The 16,124-nt window shown below is 39.5% G+C and overlaps 2 protein-coding genes across 4 annotated transcripts in view; both read left to right on the top strand.

Moving 5' to 3' along the window:
• myo3b (myosin IIIB) overlaps positions 1-2,360 on the top strand; it is a 71,791-nt gene extending 69,431 nt beyond the window's left edge. For all 3 annotated transcript variants that reach the window (XM_085134803.1, XM_085134801.1, XM_085134805.1), the window contains one exon: positions 1,341-2,360. The gene's annotated coding sequence lies outside the window, so the exon portion shown is untranslated. The remainder of the gene's footprint in view (positions 1-1,340) is intronic.
• Positions 2,361-2,486: 126 nt separating this feature from the next.
• Positions 2,487-11,362, top strand: sp5a (Sp5 transcription factor a). The gene is made up of 2 exons (XM_085134811.1): positions 2,487-4,963; positions 5,261-11,362. Exons 1-2 carry the CDS (start codon positions 4,913-4,915, stop codon positions 6,323-6,325), a joined length of 1,116 nt encoding a protein of 371 aa, XP_084990937.1. The 5' UTR covers positions 2,487-4,912; the 3' UTR covers positions 6,326-11,362.
• The last annotated feature ends 4,762 nt before the right edge of the window (positions 11,363-16,124 follow it).

Genomic DNA, 16,124 nt, shown 5'->3' with positions numbered 1-16,124 from the left:
GCAGTCTGCGTACCTAAGGGAATGGCAAACAAAAGGAGAGCAGCATGCAGCCTGCAGACACGTAACACAGCTTTATGTTAAAGCAAAGTTACAAAACTGAGTTGAACATACATAACTTTGTAAATATTTATATTCCAACTTCTAGTGCTGTTATTTTCTTGTGTTTTTGCTTTTTGAGGATGACAAGAATTTCTAGTGTAAGGTTCAAATTTCTCACGGTTATGTCGTTGCCACCTGCTGCTTAGTAGATTGTGGAAAAAGGTGATATATTTGTAACAGCTCACAAACATTTCCAACAAAAGATGACGGTCATATAATAAACAAATGTTTAAAAAGCGAAGTGCAGTAAACTGAAGGGTTGATAGCACTTGATTATCACAGGAGTGTCCATTGGATCTGAGTTTGGTGATTGGAGGTGAGGTTGCTTTATTATAATGTTCCTGGGAGAGCGCTGCAGGCTGTAACTCACTCTGTTCAAGTCTGTACATCATCATCATCATAGAGGGGAGAGAGTTTTCCTCTTTAAGGCTGGACTGGATTAGCACATTCAGGGTGGGCTGAGAGAAGGTAGAACGACCTGTCCCGCCTTACTTGACCCCCAAGCCAACCCTGCACATTGCCAAGGCTTTGCTGTTTGCTCTTGAATAGGCAGAGATCCCCGGCTTCATAGGCCTGGAAGAGGGAGAGAGAGAGGGGAAAAAAAGACTTGTATCGCGTTGCAGGAAAAATTAGTGAGACCAAAGTTGGAGTTTCTGTGTGTTGGGGGCTGTGAACAATGGCAGCTTTCTGTCAGACAGGAACTTCAAAGGTCTGCTGAGTGACTGCTCTGAGTTATACTTTGTTGTAGATCACTGAGGAAATTCACAGATGTTTTCTCATACGAGACACCATTATAGCGGCTCAAGTACCCAGTAGCCTCGAGCGCCTCTCCCTCTCTCCCCGTCTTTCTCTGTTTCTCCCACACATTCACACTCCCTCTCACACATGCAGCACCCCCTCACCCACCTCCACTCATCCCCAAGTCTCTGATATCTCTTGCATGAGACAGATGTGGAACCTGTTTTCTCTCCAACTGTCCAGAGAATATGGAAAGTTAAAAAGGGCTCGTGTTGTGGCGTCGCCCCGCGACTCTGTCAGATCCTCTCTTCTCGCTGTCAGTTCGCTCAAAAATGTCAAGACCGTACACAGCTACACTTTTTTACATCCAAAGGCAGAGGTCAATAGAATAAGGTGGAATTCTCCCTGCTAAAATAGGATGTTAGTGCAAACCTGGGTAAAGATAATGAAAAGCATTTTGCATGTACTGCTTAACATCTTTATTTTTCTCTCTTATCCTGCAGATTGCCTTCATTTGTCTTATGGATCAAAACAACCTGCTTCCCAACATCGCACTTGACATCTGTTGTAAATTTATATTTATTTCATGTAAATTGTTGTTTTATAAGAGTCAAATAAATGTGTCTAAATGTTTTTTTAATTCATATTTATTACTGATGTATAACGGTATTTTGATATTGTAGGCAAAACTATTTTACCCACCACAAATCTGTTGTTTTATACATTTTTTTCTCATTTTAGATTGATGAATTATTTCCCTCTCCCCTTTTAGATCAGACACAATAGTTTGGTTGCAGCTAATTGTTTCAGCACGTGCTGGCACTTGCACATACTGTTAAAAACTTATGGCAATAAAAACTTAATGAGTCGTTCTTTCTTTGCCTTAATTGCCCTTTACAGAAATGATTGTCACCTGTTGAACGTCTATGATCCACCCCACTGTTTTCTTTGATTTGCACTGTGAAGAAAGTGTAAAAATATATACATATATAACTACTATGAGTGTTTTGTTTTTTGTTCTTCTATATACAGATTCCTGAATGCAGGTTCCTGCATATCTGCACTCTGAACATTATCTCTAATGCTCAGCTCTCCACTTTATACTAGAAAAGGCTTTATGAAGTACATAGTTGGTGCTGACTGAGTCCATGTTCAAACCTTTCCAGGCAGCAAACTGTTGCGGGGCGGGGGGGGGGGGGGGTCCCTCCAAGTTAATTTTACCCATCAAATGCCGCGGGCAGAAATTTCCTTTAGCCAAACCGTCGCTGAGGCGGCCCTGTAAAACTTGAGGCATGGCCATAAGATGGTGAAGGTTTGGAGCAAGTAAATTACCTCGGGGACCGGACAATGTGTTAAGCACACTGTTATGAATTTCTTACAAACTATATCAAAGTCCTGCTTAGCCAAATCCTTCCCTCAGGTGGGGTCCTATTGAGATGCATTAAAATGTAAGAGCCCACATTTAGGGGTGAAACGAACATCTCAAAGGAAGATATCAATAATTTCTGACTGCTGATGGCTCGCAGAATTCATGCAGTTGTCACATATGGCTGTCATATGCCTTGCATGGCATATGACAGCTCGCATGTAAAGCTGATTTAAGTGGAAATCCCCCTTAAATCAGAATTAACATCTGATGTTTTTAATGCCTATGAACCAGGCTGCTGTAGTAGAAAAATGTTGTTTTAGGGTGGATTCCTCCTTTACTGTTGGCATAAGAGAGCAGATTGCAACATTTGACATTTATCTGACATTTAAACCTGGAAGTAAAAACTAACTGACAGCACTTTGCTGCACAAATACAAACTTTACAGAACAGACTATGGATATTTTTTTAACCAGTGACATCTGAAGTCTTACAAATAGCTGGTTAAGCAAATTTACAGCATCCTGTAGTTTTATCGTGTACCTTTCATGTAGTTTGAGCTCCTTTGTGCTAAGATCCTTCAAACAGTTTCGCACCAGTGAAGCTCACAAAAATTTGCAATGAGGTGTCATTTATGAAGCCTTTATAAGTTTTAACAGCTTTATAAAAATTTTAAACCTGCATTTATTCTTCTCCTTCTTTTGCTTGCTCCTTTTAGGTGTACACATAAACCCGCTATTAATGTGTTATAAATCGTTTTATAACAGGTTTTTCTTCTGCCTGCACTTCCTTGGCTACACTTGTTTAAAAAAATTATATTTATAGTATTGGTGACTAAATTATTAGCAAATATAAACCAAAAGCACAAATGAAAGGATACTTTTCAGAACCTGGCAACCCCAAACTACATCTTATCAATGTCTCCTAATTAGGTTGTTCAATAAATCAGTTTTGAGCTTTAATAAAGCTCAGCAGTGTCTTAATTGGTCATCATCTCACGATAAGTTGAAAACAAAGTCTGATTTTAGAGGATCAACGGTTGGGGCAATTTTAAAGTGACACATTAAAAGTAAATAGCACCATTTTTTAGTACTGCTTGTTCAGATTTATAATTTCATGAAATCTGTGAGGTGATTTTCAAGCTTGTTGTCTTAAAACTTTCCTGATTGCCACATTTTTTGCATATTTTGAAGCAGCATCGAGCTCTGTGGCTGCCACAGCTTGATGTAAACAAGGTTAACAGTGTGACTACACCACTCACTCCTGTAGCCAGTCTTGTAGTTTAGCATGGCTCCAGTGAAGCCCAGCAGGACTCCCCCTTTCCCTCATGACTGTGTGTAAAGCCGTGGGAGAGAACTGGGAACATTAATCCCTTCAAAGGAACAGATCTAATTCAAAATCTGCCGCTCCAAACTAGTTGAGAGGACAGTGATTGTTTCTGCAGGGAAGCCAGATAAAGATCAGAGAGTTGAACTACAACTTCCATTTTTTTCCAGCTCAGCAACACATTTAAAAAAAAAAGTTGCGGATGTTATCTTATGAAAATTGCATACTTTTGCCTTCATTAAATGCTCTGAAACAGAAAGGATGCAGTATTACAGGATGTGTTAGCTCAGGTTTCTTTCTTTTTTTTTCTTTTTCGAGAAGCTGCAGTGGATGGGATCATTAGTTTCTTTCTGGTTTTCGGGACCTCCTGTTCAGTCATAAAGACATAAGAAGAAAACATAACTGAGATGTCCACATTTTAAGTGCTACCTTTGTCACCTCACTTATCTGATGTGTTAGAAAATACTCATTTAAATTACCTGCTGGGAGTTTTTCTTTTTATTTTTCCTTCAGGCTTTTAGTTTGGTTTGGGAAAGAATGAGCTGGATTGAGGTTCTGATAAAACAACTGATTGAAACGAGTGAAGGGGAAATAAGTATTTAAATAATTCAGAGAGGGCATAATTAAGTGTTTCAGTTCAAAGGCACAACAAAGATTTTTTTTTTTTTTTTTTTTTTTTTTTTTTTTTTTGTAATTTAAGCTTGAAATGTAAAAGAGACGCAGATTCTTCAGAGATGAGAACTTTGTGTTGAGTCACTTGATTTGGTCTCTTTCCTCCATCAAACAGTGAGGCAACGCTCTTGGAGATCTCCAGAGATAACAATGTCACATTGTCACATAGGGTTCTGCTACAAATCCTTAATTACAAAAAAGAGGATCAGATGACTACAGCATCCAATACTGGGGTCTCCAGGCGGCATGGGGGTCTTTGATCAAGAAAATCCAATTATTTGTGTATATACATTTCCCACATAGTGATTACTTCATTAATTGTCCCGCCTTTATCTCCTCCCTTCCCAGCCCCCCTAATAATCAGCTCCTTTATCCAGACCAACAAACACACCATAGGAGCTTTGTGGATTCAAAGGATTTGCTTTCCCCTCTCAAAGAGCCGCTATTCTTTGATGATTGGGCAGCGGCAAACTTCAAAGTAATAAATCTTATTTCTGACTGGCTGGCGGCCCACCAAAGTCCTTATCAAATTCTAAGAAGTGATCCCTCACTCTTCAGATAGACCAAGGATATATCGGAGAGAGGAAGCACTGGAGAGTGAAGCCCTGCTCGACAAGATATATTTTTTTGTGTACCGCGAATGAGCATATTTGTCTAAATTAGTGCTTTTATTTTTTATTCGTCTTCACCGAGCGGAGGAGGACGTTTACCATGGCAGCAGTGGCTGTACTGCGGAATGAAACACTTCAGGCTTTTCTTCAGGTTTGTGCGCAAGTTTCTCTTCACTTTTCACCACTTTTAAGAACTTGTGAAGTTGCTAACTTCAGTTTATGCTCAAAATACGTGTCTTCTCATTTCCGACGCTAATTGTTTGTGGGCTTAATGAGTCCTGCTGCAACATGCCGCCAACTTTTGTGTCACATCATCACGATTGACTTCATCAATTAGATTCCGATTTCAGAACGACCATTTTGTCATAATTAAAAGTGGCATAAATGTGTCATAAATGTGTTAAACTGAGATCATAACGTTAAAAAAATGTGTGTCTCGGTTATCCAGGATCGCACTCCAAACTCTTCCCCAGAGAACTGTAAGCACTCTCCGCTGGCTCTCCTGGCTGCCACTTGCAACAGGATCGGGCATAACCACGGATCAAACCCCGCTGATTTCCTCCAGGTCCCCTACGATCCCACGCTGGGTTCTCCTTCGCGTTTATTTCACCCGTGGACTAACGAGGGAAACCCTCAGAGCAGCCTGGCCAACAACTCTACTTTCGGACTATCCTCCAAGCCCCAGCTCTCTGCGCACATCCAGAGCCCCTTCAGCTCCCACCACGAACTGCCCCTCACCCCTCCGGCGGACCCCTCGTACCCCTATGACTTCTCCCCCGTGAAGATGCTGCCTTGCTCCATGCAGTCCACCTGCCCTCCCACCTACGTCCCCGCCGTCAGCTACGCGGCTCCAGCGCCCATTCCGCCCGCGATGCCAAGTTTTGTCACGGGACCCTCTGGCCTTGTGCACCAGCAGCAGAGACAGTTGTCCCCAAACCCTGGAGAGGATATTCCGTGGTGGAGCCTCCAGCAGGGGAACCACGTAAGCCACTCTTCCTCACTCGGTCCTCACCGCTTCCAGCTGCAGAGGGGCTTGGTTCTGGGACACACGGACTTTGCGCAATACCAGACGCAAATCGCCGCTCTGCTGCACACAAAGTCCCCCCTCGCGACTGCGCGGCGGTGCAGGAGATGCAGGTGTCCGAACTGCCAGTCCTCCACGTCCAGCGACGAGCCAGGGAAGAAGAAGCAGCACATTTGCCACATACCGGGTTGCGGGAAAGTTTATGGGAAAACTTCTCACCTCAAAGCGCACCTGAGGTGGCACTCGGGGGAGCGGCCGTTTGTGTGCAACTGGCTGTTCTGTGGCAAGAGTTTCACCAGGTCGGATGAGCTGCAGAGACACCTGAGGACTCACACAGGGGAGAAGCGCTTTGTTTGCCCGGACTGCTGCAAAAGGTTCATGAGGAGTGACCACTTGGCAAAACACGTCAAAACTCACCAGAACAAAAAGAGCAAATGCCACGACAAGACACTAGATCACGTGAAAAGAGAGGACACCAGGATGTTGTAACACACCTTATAGTCATCTTAAACAGTAGACTTTAAAATAGTGCAATACAGTCAGTGCTACACTAGTTACAAGTTCACAGTGAGCTGCATTTTTGTAGGGTACTTGGTTAATTTTGTTGGTCGATTTCTTACATCCTGACAATAGTTTCTAACATTGCTGGTCTGTGTAGCACATTTGTGTGTGTGTGTGTGTGTATATATATATATATATAAAGTTTCATAAGTTAATTTGGGACCATGGAGGAGCTCATAAGTTGGAATTCACTGTCTATATCATATCAAGGAAGACAAGTTTTCAACTTGTGTTTTGATCAATGTCTTCGGTGGAAGATTTCACTCCCCTGTAAATGATATTTAATAGCTTTTGTTGAATGAAAGTGTCTGTTTTTGCTCCATATGGGGTGTTTATAAAAGCATGCTCTCCAGAAGATCTGCTATTGTTAATATGACCTAAATGCTGTGTGAGAATAAAAGTTATGACATTTTCCTCATCTCAGAACAATTCATTTAATATCCCTCAGTTATATGAGTGATGATGAGGCATCCATGCGGTATATATAAATTTTGTTCATATCACCTGGAGTAATGTGTGTGCTTTGTAAAATGTTGCAGACATAATGTTGTCAAAGTTTACTGCCAGTAAAATCCAGTCATTAATTTTAGACTATATATTTTTAAATACTTGTTATTCTAAACATAAATGTTTCCATCTTTTGATTATGGTAAAAAAAAAAAAAAAGTAGCAGGACAGTGATTTTTTTATGACTATTATTAGTATTATCATTACTTTTGAGGCTGTTCTGAAAATGTAAAAGAACTCTGTCGAGTCCCACTTTGCTGCTGTTTTTTAAAACAAAAGCCCAGAAAAATTTAGGCGAAGAGGCGACAGAATTTGATTTGGTGGGGAGTGAATTTTGAAGATCGCCACAGAAATAATGGAAAAATGTGCAGCCACCTTGTCGAGATGTACCTGTGAGTGCTGAAATTAGGCCACCAACTGGGTAAAAAGATGGACAAATAAATATTAAACATCCGTCTTCGTAAAAGGAATGAAAAGGACCGTTTCAAATATTTAATTAAGCTCCAAATTTCTGTATCAGAAGTGTTTTCCAGACCTGTAACTCTGTCGTGTTTGGACTATTGCACACAAGCTCATGTTATCATGGTTTCTTATTCTCAGACAGTCAATTGCAGGAACGCTCTTCAGTATTTATGCACTCTGATAGGTGGTGGATTTGTTTTGTGCCACTGTGTTGGACATTTCCTGTATTGCAGTGTCATTGTAATTTGAAATGTGACCAATCAACAGAAAAACTCTTACTCTGAACATGTGATAGAATAGATGACCCCAGGATATGCAGCAGCTGGATTTTTATGGCACTTGTGGCATACTAGATGTCACATTTACCAGTGTGGTAATGCCTTGCTCAAAAGCATTTCTCTGTTTTACGACTGCATGCTCATGTGCTGCTGTCTCATCAGTTATTTCAAGTGTTTCACTTTGACTTCCTCCGCCCACGTCATCTCTTGGTGATTGGGGAGTAAAAGTGTCGACCTTTGGAGAAAAAAAAAAAATCCTGGGTTTCGAACCTTGAGGCTCTTCCTTTTCATACAACTTATCAACACAACAAAAAGTATTGAACTTTTTACAGTGATACAGATCCAGTCGTCTAATTTACTCATTCAGTAAGTAAAGCAGAGCAGCATCACTGCCTGCCAGCAGTCACTCTGTTTGCCTCTATGTGGGATCTCTGAGAATGTCAGCATGAAAAGGAGGGCTGCCATTCAGAGGAGTTTTCAGAAAGAGTTTTCTGCCTCAACAGCGCCCCCTTTTGTAAGTTGCTGTTATCCATAAAAACAGGCAAATATTATTCTTAGAATTGTAACAATAACATTTGCTCTCACAGATCTTTTTTCCTGTTTTTCTAACGCTCAGAGTGTATTCACGGACAATTTAGAAAGCACGACCTACTGAGCTAATGTTTCAGTCACTTTGTCAAACTTTATCCACCAGTGCACATGCAGCTTTAGCTCTAGTTTAGTTTACTTAATTATTCTGTTGCAAACTATTTTATGTGTTGATTTAAATTCAAGTATTGTTCCTTCACCAGAATTGAAAATTCAGGATGTAAACATGCCGTCATTCTTTAAACTTCAAATCCAGGTGGAATAAACTTGAAAAAGTTTATTAAGTGGCAGGAATTCATCCCATTAGTTTTAATGAATAATCACATGAAAAATGCTAAATACAGTATGGTCATCAATACTTGAAATGTTCAGGTATATTCAATACGCCACCAATAATTGTAAACTGGGCCTTAAATACCCAACAGATGATTACAACTGTTGCAGTTCTATGTCGGTTTTTGTCACTCCCTTATGACGTGTTGTTCGTGTGAGGCTGTGAGTTTCATTAGCATGCTTCTAGTTTTCCAAAGAATCTGCAGGATATTAACGTATCACATTCGGCCAAAGAAGAAGAATAAAGTAGAAAAAAATCAAAAGCTACCATATAAAGTGTGATTTGACCACTTGAACTGTAAGTCTTTATCCAAATTTCATGATCCTATTATAAAACGAAGCCTATGGATGGATGTGTTGATTGCACCCAACCCGGCTCCTCACAATGGCTGCGATTTGGCTGCTATTCTTCGACTCTGCTGGAGGCCATAACGCTTAACCGTTTGTAGTGAGGATATCGTATGTTGTGGCTTAAGTTTATCTTCTGAAAGTTGAATGAAAGATTTATGAAGTTTTTAAATTCCATATCACAAATACCTCCTTAAATGTGACTGACAGAAAAGCTTCATAAGCTTTGCTGGGATAGGTATAATCACAGGTTAAATGTTCATTCCCATCATTATACTCAGTGTGATTCCCCTTCTTTAACCCACTTTAAGACTGTCTATAAGTGGTTTATAAATATATAAATTAATCATCCAGACAGAAGGATGTTTTTACCCAGTGATATATTTTTTTTTATTCTTAAATGGACTGCTTACTTTAACAAATACACTAAGACAGTAAGCTAAAGATGTGTGTAAAACTGGTACCTTTTAAAGTACTGGGTCCAAATAACAAGTAATAGTGTAAAATTATAAACAGTATATAGTTACATGGTAAAGTTAACCCAATCTCAAGCCAAGTAGGGTACAGTTTTAAACTGCTGATTGTTGTTGCAACCATAATGAATGACTGACTATAAAGCAGCCGTTACCATATGAGAACATTAGTGAATTTGCCTTGAAAATATTTATAACTGTGTCTTAAGTATTTATTCAAGTATTTATTCATAAAAGTCCATTTTCACTCTCAGTGACTATTTCACAGGCGAGATCCACTAAAGATCCAGAAGCGTTCAAGTAAGTGAAACTTGAGTCCAAACCTAGTTGCTGATTATGAGTGCACATGTGACCAGATTTAAATTTGTGATTTTTAGCTTTCTAAGGGTTCACTTACTTAACAGCTCTTGACAAATACATCTGTATTTGCCTGTTGTGAGTGGTTACGTCTTTGTATGCCGCTCTGCAAATGTGAAGCTGCTGTAACTGCAGCGTTAATACAAACGCTGGGTAAATGATCAAAGAACATTGCTAATACTTTAGTGTAACATTAGGATATTCACTGCCATCATAGCAGTTCAGCCAGTGATCCTTCCTCACTCTGCAGACGTTCAGAATAAAATGACTGACGAGCAAAAACCTGATACCAGCGACTCTGCTGCAGTCAGTGGAGGACACACATGTACAGCCGATAATCTTACAGCCTTGGAGCTGATGCTACGTTTTAGTTCAGCAAGAAGAGAAAAGGTTTGTGTAGACATTTCATAGGTACTGAGTCTGTAAGCTGAAATCAAGACAGCTATATTTGTCAATAACGCTGGGTTTCCTAGGCAGCTGAATTGTCCTTGCATCCCATCTACAGCTACAGAGTGATGCATGATGAGGGAATCACTTCCTATGTGGATGACCCATTAAGCATAATTAATTTTTCAGCTATGATTTAAAACAGTTTTCACAGTCAAATAAAAACATCGTCAACATTTAGAAGATTGATGGCTATTGTTTGTTTTTTGTTTGTGTTTTTTTAAGAACAGAGAGTAGTGTGCTTTTAGACAGTGGCCTATAAAAGCCGTAGCCAGCTTTAGGTCGAACTATCTGTCTGCTGCCATGTTGGCTTCTTTAAGACAGAAGTTAACTGTCATCTTTCGGGGTCTGTGACCACCCAAGTTTAATATTTTAGTTTTGTTAATTTTGATATTTTCTGTTATTTATATTTTCATATTCAGGCCTTATTTTCTTTTTTTTTTTCTTTTGGCTTTTTCATGATATTTCCAGGTTGTGTTTTCTTAGTACTTTTAGTAACTATTTATTCCACAAAGTTATTTTTCTTCTCCTTCTGTGTTTGCATTTATGCATCTTGTGTTTAGTCACTTCCTGTTTTAATTTGTTAACTGCTAATTTTATTTTGTGTTTTCTTTAGTTTTGTTTCCCCTTGACTTGTTAGCTAGATTCTGTGCACCTGTGTTTTGTTTTACACAGCTGTGTCCCCTCTCCCCAATAACCTTGTGTGTATCTATTTAAGCCCTTAGTTTTCCTCAGCTCTTTGTCACATTGTATCGCTCATACTGTTCTCCTGCTGTCTGGTCTCCCTTGTTTCCCTTGTATGGACATTTGGTTTCTGCTGCTTACCTGAATATAGATTAGTTTGTTCATTAGGTTTGGCCTCAAGTCTTTATTCTGAGTCAAAATTATTCACCAAACATGCCATTAACTTAGCTACATTATAATCAGTGGGTGGAGCACTAAGTTAACAGCTAACACTCATTAGCTTGGTTAGCAAACAGTAATCACAAACTGTACTAATAAAGCACAAGTAAATGCTGGAATTTCTCTCACTAAAACAGAAGCAAACCATAAATTAGCTGGGCTCCCGCATCACACACACAGAGCGAAGAGGTCCAATTTAATCACTCAATGTAGTGGATGAAGCCTAGCAGACACCAGCTGGCTCCAGATACAAATATTGGGACGTTTGTCAATCAAAACAGCCACACCCTTCATTCAAATATTCATGTGGATGAGTTATACCCATATGGAAAAGATATATATAAATCTTATAAATTTTGTATCTGTCTTGTGTGAAATTTGTATGAAAGGCATACAAGAGTGAAAACAGATATAGGAGCCCTTGAAAAATTATATAAATGAAACTTGTATGTTTTGGATACTTACTAAAACAATATATGAAAGTAATGAGAAAGTGCCACTTTCATGAGTAAATCATATAAGCCTTATATGATTCACTATATGAAGTAGGCCACATCTTATACAAGTCTTTTATAAGTTTTTACTATTTCTTTTCCATATGGGTAAACACATCGAGCATACTCAGAGTTCATAAAATGGAGTGAAAATATCCATAGAAGGTAAAAATGTTTTGTACCAGGATCTAAACATGAAACTAAAGGGAATGACTCCATGTTTGAGCCAGTGGAGGAACTACCGTTTTTTTGCCACTTTTGTGTTAGCTTAATTTTTAGCTTTAGGTTGCCAAGCTAGTCAGTGCTAGCAAGCTACATCCATCCATCTCCATATCCAGCTCAAGCAGCCTCCATTGGAAGAACTACAGTTTTTGGTGCTTTGGTGCTGGAGACAGAAGACAGGCTGCAGAGGTTTGTGTTTTCCTCTTTATTGGTGATGTCTTGCAAAGATTGGAGCCAGTAAAAGCTTTCTGTCCTATTTATCATTATCCGCATGAATAACACATTTGTGACTGAGCTTAGCTGCTGTTTGTCATTATTAGATGGAAAATATTAAACCTCCTTATTTTAAATCTGAATGCTAGCCTGCCAGCTGAAACGAGGGGCCTTACCTTGTGATTTCCTTGCTTGGCTAATTCCTGAATACTTGGCGCTTCCCCTTTGTGAAAAGCAATAGTTTCACATACTGTGAATTTGCAAGGCTTGGGTAAAAGTGAGCAAACAAATCATTGAAAACAAATAGTCAGCAAATTGATTTGTAATTTCCGCCCTTATCCTAAAACTGTCTTCATAGGAATGAAAGATGCTTTCTGTCACTTTAATCGCTGAGGAAATGCATCACACGAGAAACTCGATTTCAGCTCTTCTATGCATTCACAGCCGAGTGTCCCTAACTGCGAGAAGGAGATTGTGATTTTCATGTCTCACAGGAGGCCCGTTTAAACCGTATTCAGTGGTTAAAAAACGGACTCAATCAGGCGACGGTAGTAAACCTCATATTGTAGTTTAATCAGGATGACCTCATCCCATTTGTAAAGCAAAACAGTGAGAGAGAGAATCAGAAACACAAAAGAAATATAATCCCTATGTTGTACTTCTCCTACATCGCAGATGTCATTGCTGTATGATTATATGGAGACGCTGAGATTTATTTTCCAGTGTGAAATAATTCCTCTGATTGCTACCAGTCATTTTGAGCCATTTACATTTTTATGAGAAAATTAAAGGATTGTACTTTTGTACGTTTTAATTGGCTCTTAAGGGGGGAAAAAGGCTATTGGGTATTTAAACCATGAAAAATTGTTAAATTGGATTCTAACTTTGACTTCTTACATCGAGACATATAAAAGTGTTTTGATAAAGAGAAAATTTCATGCTAGTTGTGATTAAAAAGGGGGACTCGTGAATGGAGATTTATGTGTAAGAGGTCAGACAGACTCAGTCTCACGCTGGGCCCCATGTTTTATACATCAGTACACAGTGATTAAAATGTAATTAAAACATGTCATTTTCTTTATAACTAATTCCCCTTTCTCCTTTATTGATTACATAAATATGTTTAAATGCTGATAAGCATTTACTCAGCTGCTCAGTGTATGCCCCAGTAACACAATGCAGTGCAGTGACTGGAACCAGCAGCTCCCCCTGGACATGTTTTATTCCCTAAGGAGTCAGGATCTAACAGTGTTTATATTCTGTCCTTGACCCTGTTTAAATTTGACCCACACTGAGGAATTATTTTTCTGTGAACTTCAACTAAAGAAGTAAAGAGCCGTTTTTATTCCTAACAGCTTAAACAGTTTGTTTGTATTGTTTTCTGTACAGTGACTAAAGATGCCATTAGACACTTTATATGTACACCTTGCTTAAAAAAGGGTAGTACCCCCTTTAGCCTTCAGAACTGCCTTAATTCTTTGTGGCATTGATTCAACAATGTGCTGCAAACATTTAGATTTTGGTCCATGTTGACATGATAGCATTGCAGAGTTGCAATAGATTTATCACGTGCACATTCATGATGTGAATCTCCTTTGCCACCACATCCCAAATATGCTTTGGTTTGAGATTTATTTATTTTTTAACCGTCGAGGCCTTTGAGTACAATGAAGTCATTGTTATGAGCAAGAAAGCAGTTTTAGATGATGACAGGAGTGGGAAACAGTGTGGTCTTCTGCTGCCGTAACCCGTCTGCTTCAAGGTTTGATGTGTGGAGATGCTCTCGGAGATGCTCTTCTGTTGCATTGATGTCAGCTTGAAGCGGTCTGGGCATTCTCCCTGACAGCAACAAGGCATTTATCTTTTTTTTGTTTCTTTATTTTTTGCCTTTAACGTTCATTGGCAGGATAGTAGAGCAGACAGGAAAGCGGGAAATGATATGTAGGAAATGGCTTTGGCCAAATGCAAATCTGGGCCTCTGCAGTAGCCAACATGTTTTTTTGGCCCAGAGAACTGCAACTCATTGGATATTTTCACTTTTTCAGGTTATTCCCTGTAAACTCTAGGGATGGTTGCTTGGGAAAATCCAAGTACATCAGCAGTTTCTGAAATACTCAAACCAGCCTTTCTTGATGTTTCCATTTTCAGAGTTTCAGAGTTGATACAAACACCTGAAATATTTATGCTTTTTTTTTTTACTTAAATTAGATTAAAATGTAACAAATGAACCTCATTTTATAAGTTTACCTGTTAAATAAGACTTGAAACTATCGACTCAGACCATGAACTTATCAGAAACGTGTTTATTGATGTTTTAAAGCAAGTTAGCAAGTGTGCCCCTTTCTGATGGTATATTCATTTGTGAAAACAGAGAAGATGCCCCCTGCTGGCTGGTACAGTGAATTAGGACATTTTTGCACTGACTTCCTTTTTCAGATGCAGGCTGAATCTGACCGTCATCCTAAATGAAAAAAAACTCTACTGGGTGCACTTGTGCCGCATGCTTAGTTATCATGTTGTCATGTGGTTTAAAGGTAATCATGAATGACTGAGCAAGCAGCATACAGTAGTATTTCAATTTAGAGATATCTATCATTTAATCATTAACAGAAGATGTCTTTAAAGTGGATCTCTTATTTTTTTTTCCTTATTCTTTGTCAGGGATTATTATTGTTATTATTATAAACATCGCGAGTTTCAGATAATGAGGTTAGTGCAGGTATAACCAATACCTGTGAGCCACAAGCTTGGGCTTCAGTTTCCCTGATGAGAGCTGATTATCTTGAGCAGTAAGCCCCACCCACAGTCTGTCCAAACCTTCTGTTTTCACAGGACAGCCAATCAGGTCAAAGATGGCTTAAATATAGAGGGCTGCACAAAGGCCTGCTATAAGTTAATGTTTGATTAAGCTGTTCCTCAATAATTCCAAGATAACTACTTAGTATTTTATTTTACATGCTGCATTGTAAACAACTAGCAATTAAGTGCTTAATTGAATAGTTCTATTTGTGAAAGAAATAAAAGCAGTTTTAAACACTTTCGTTTTGGTTTTGGAGAAGAGGAGGAAGTCTGGGATTTGGACTGATAGCTCGTGGTCTTCTAAACATCCTGGCTACGGCCCTGAAAGTTTTATGATTGCTGCTGATGGTGTCATAGTTTCACCTGCTTTAATAAGATTGTTATGATGATTTCTGATATGAGGTTCAGTTCTACAGTGGTGATCGCAGGGTGTGCACAGGTCAAGTGCCACTATGACCCTCCAGAAAATAACGAGGACAGGGGATGATCGTTCAGCTCTTTAATGGCAGATTTAGCGTGAGTGTGGGTATGTGTGTGTGTGTGGTTCTACAAACAGAATGGAAAAACAGAACACAAATTACAATCAAATTATAGACAACAAGAATCACCATATAACATATTACAGCCACATACTTGTCTTATAGGCCCTACTACTAAGCTGGCGGCCTTTACTTATAGTCTGAACCATATTTGGCAACAAAGAAAATAAACATCTTTCCATCACTTAACTCTTGTGCCCCACTCACTTATGATGCCAACTAAAGAAGGTAAATACACATAACAAATCACCAACTGAAACCAAACTCAGTTTGGCCTAGGCGAACTTAGCATAGCTTAGCCCGCTTAGCTTAGCTTAGCGATAACTTGGCTTATAGCAAATGTACAAACAGAGGATGTCCAGAGCGATAAAATATACAGGCTATCCTTCTTACACAAGAAATATCCTGTAACTCACCAGTCTTATGGACGCACACTCTCATAGAACCCACATAAACTGCTCCCGAGCATAACTTGTGAATTCACACTGCCTCCATGAACGCCATTTTTCATCCCATTCAAAAACATTACTCACAAAACGGCCGCGCCCTCTAGTGGCGAGGCAGAAAACTGCATCACAGTCCTGCCTTCAGAACAGCCGCCCCCAAACTTGCATTCGCAAGTTTGCAGAATGTCGTTCACTGTCCATTTTGTTCTGGTACTGCAGATAGTCGAATAAGGCGGCTCACTGGGCGTACGTAGGTACGGTCCTTTACGTTCACTTCTGCAGACCGGATCAAACCATCAGCTCCGGGGAATACCCTGT

This window comes from Neolamprologus multifasciatus, chromosome 16, assembly GCF_963576455.1.
Source record: "Neolamprologus multifasciatus chromosome 16, fNeoMul1.2, whole genome shotgun sequence".
Lineage (NCBI taxonomy): Eukaryota > Metazoa > Chordata > Actinopteri > Cichliformes > Cichlidae > Neolamprologus > Neolamprologus multifasciatus.
The sequence above is the reverse complement of the archived record's forward strand: the minus strand, read 5'-3'. Positions and strand labels throughout refer to the sequence as shown.

Bases quoted from the DNA above. Each gene is read 5' to 3' on its own strand.
- sp5a (XM_085134811.1), top strand. From the start codon at position 4,913: ATGGCAGCAGTGGCTGTACTGCGGAATGAAACACTTCAGGCTTTTCTT. The intron at 4,964-5,260 runs GTTTGTGCGCAA...TCGGTTATCCAG, and splicing joins CACTTCAGGCTTTTCTTCAG to GATCGCACTCCAAACTCTTC.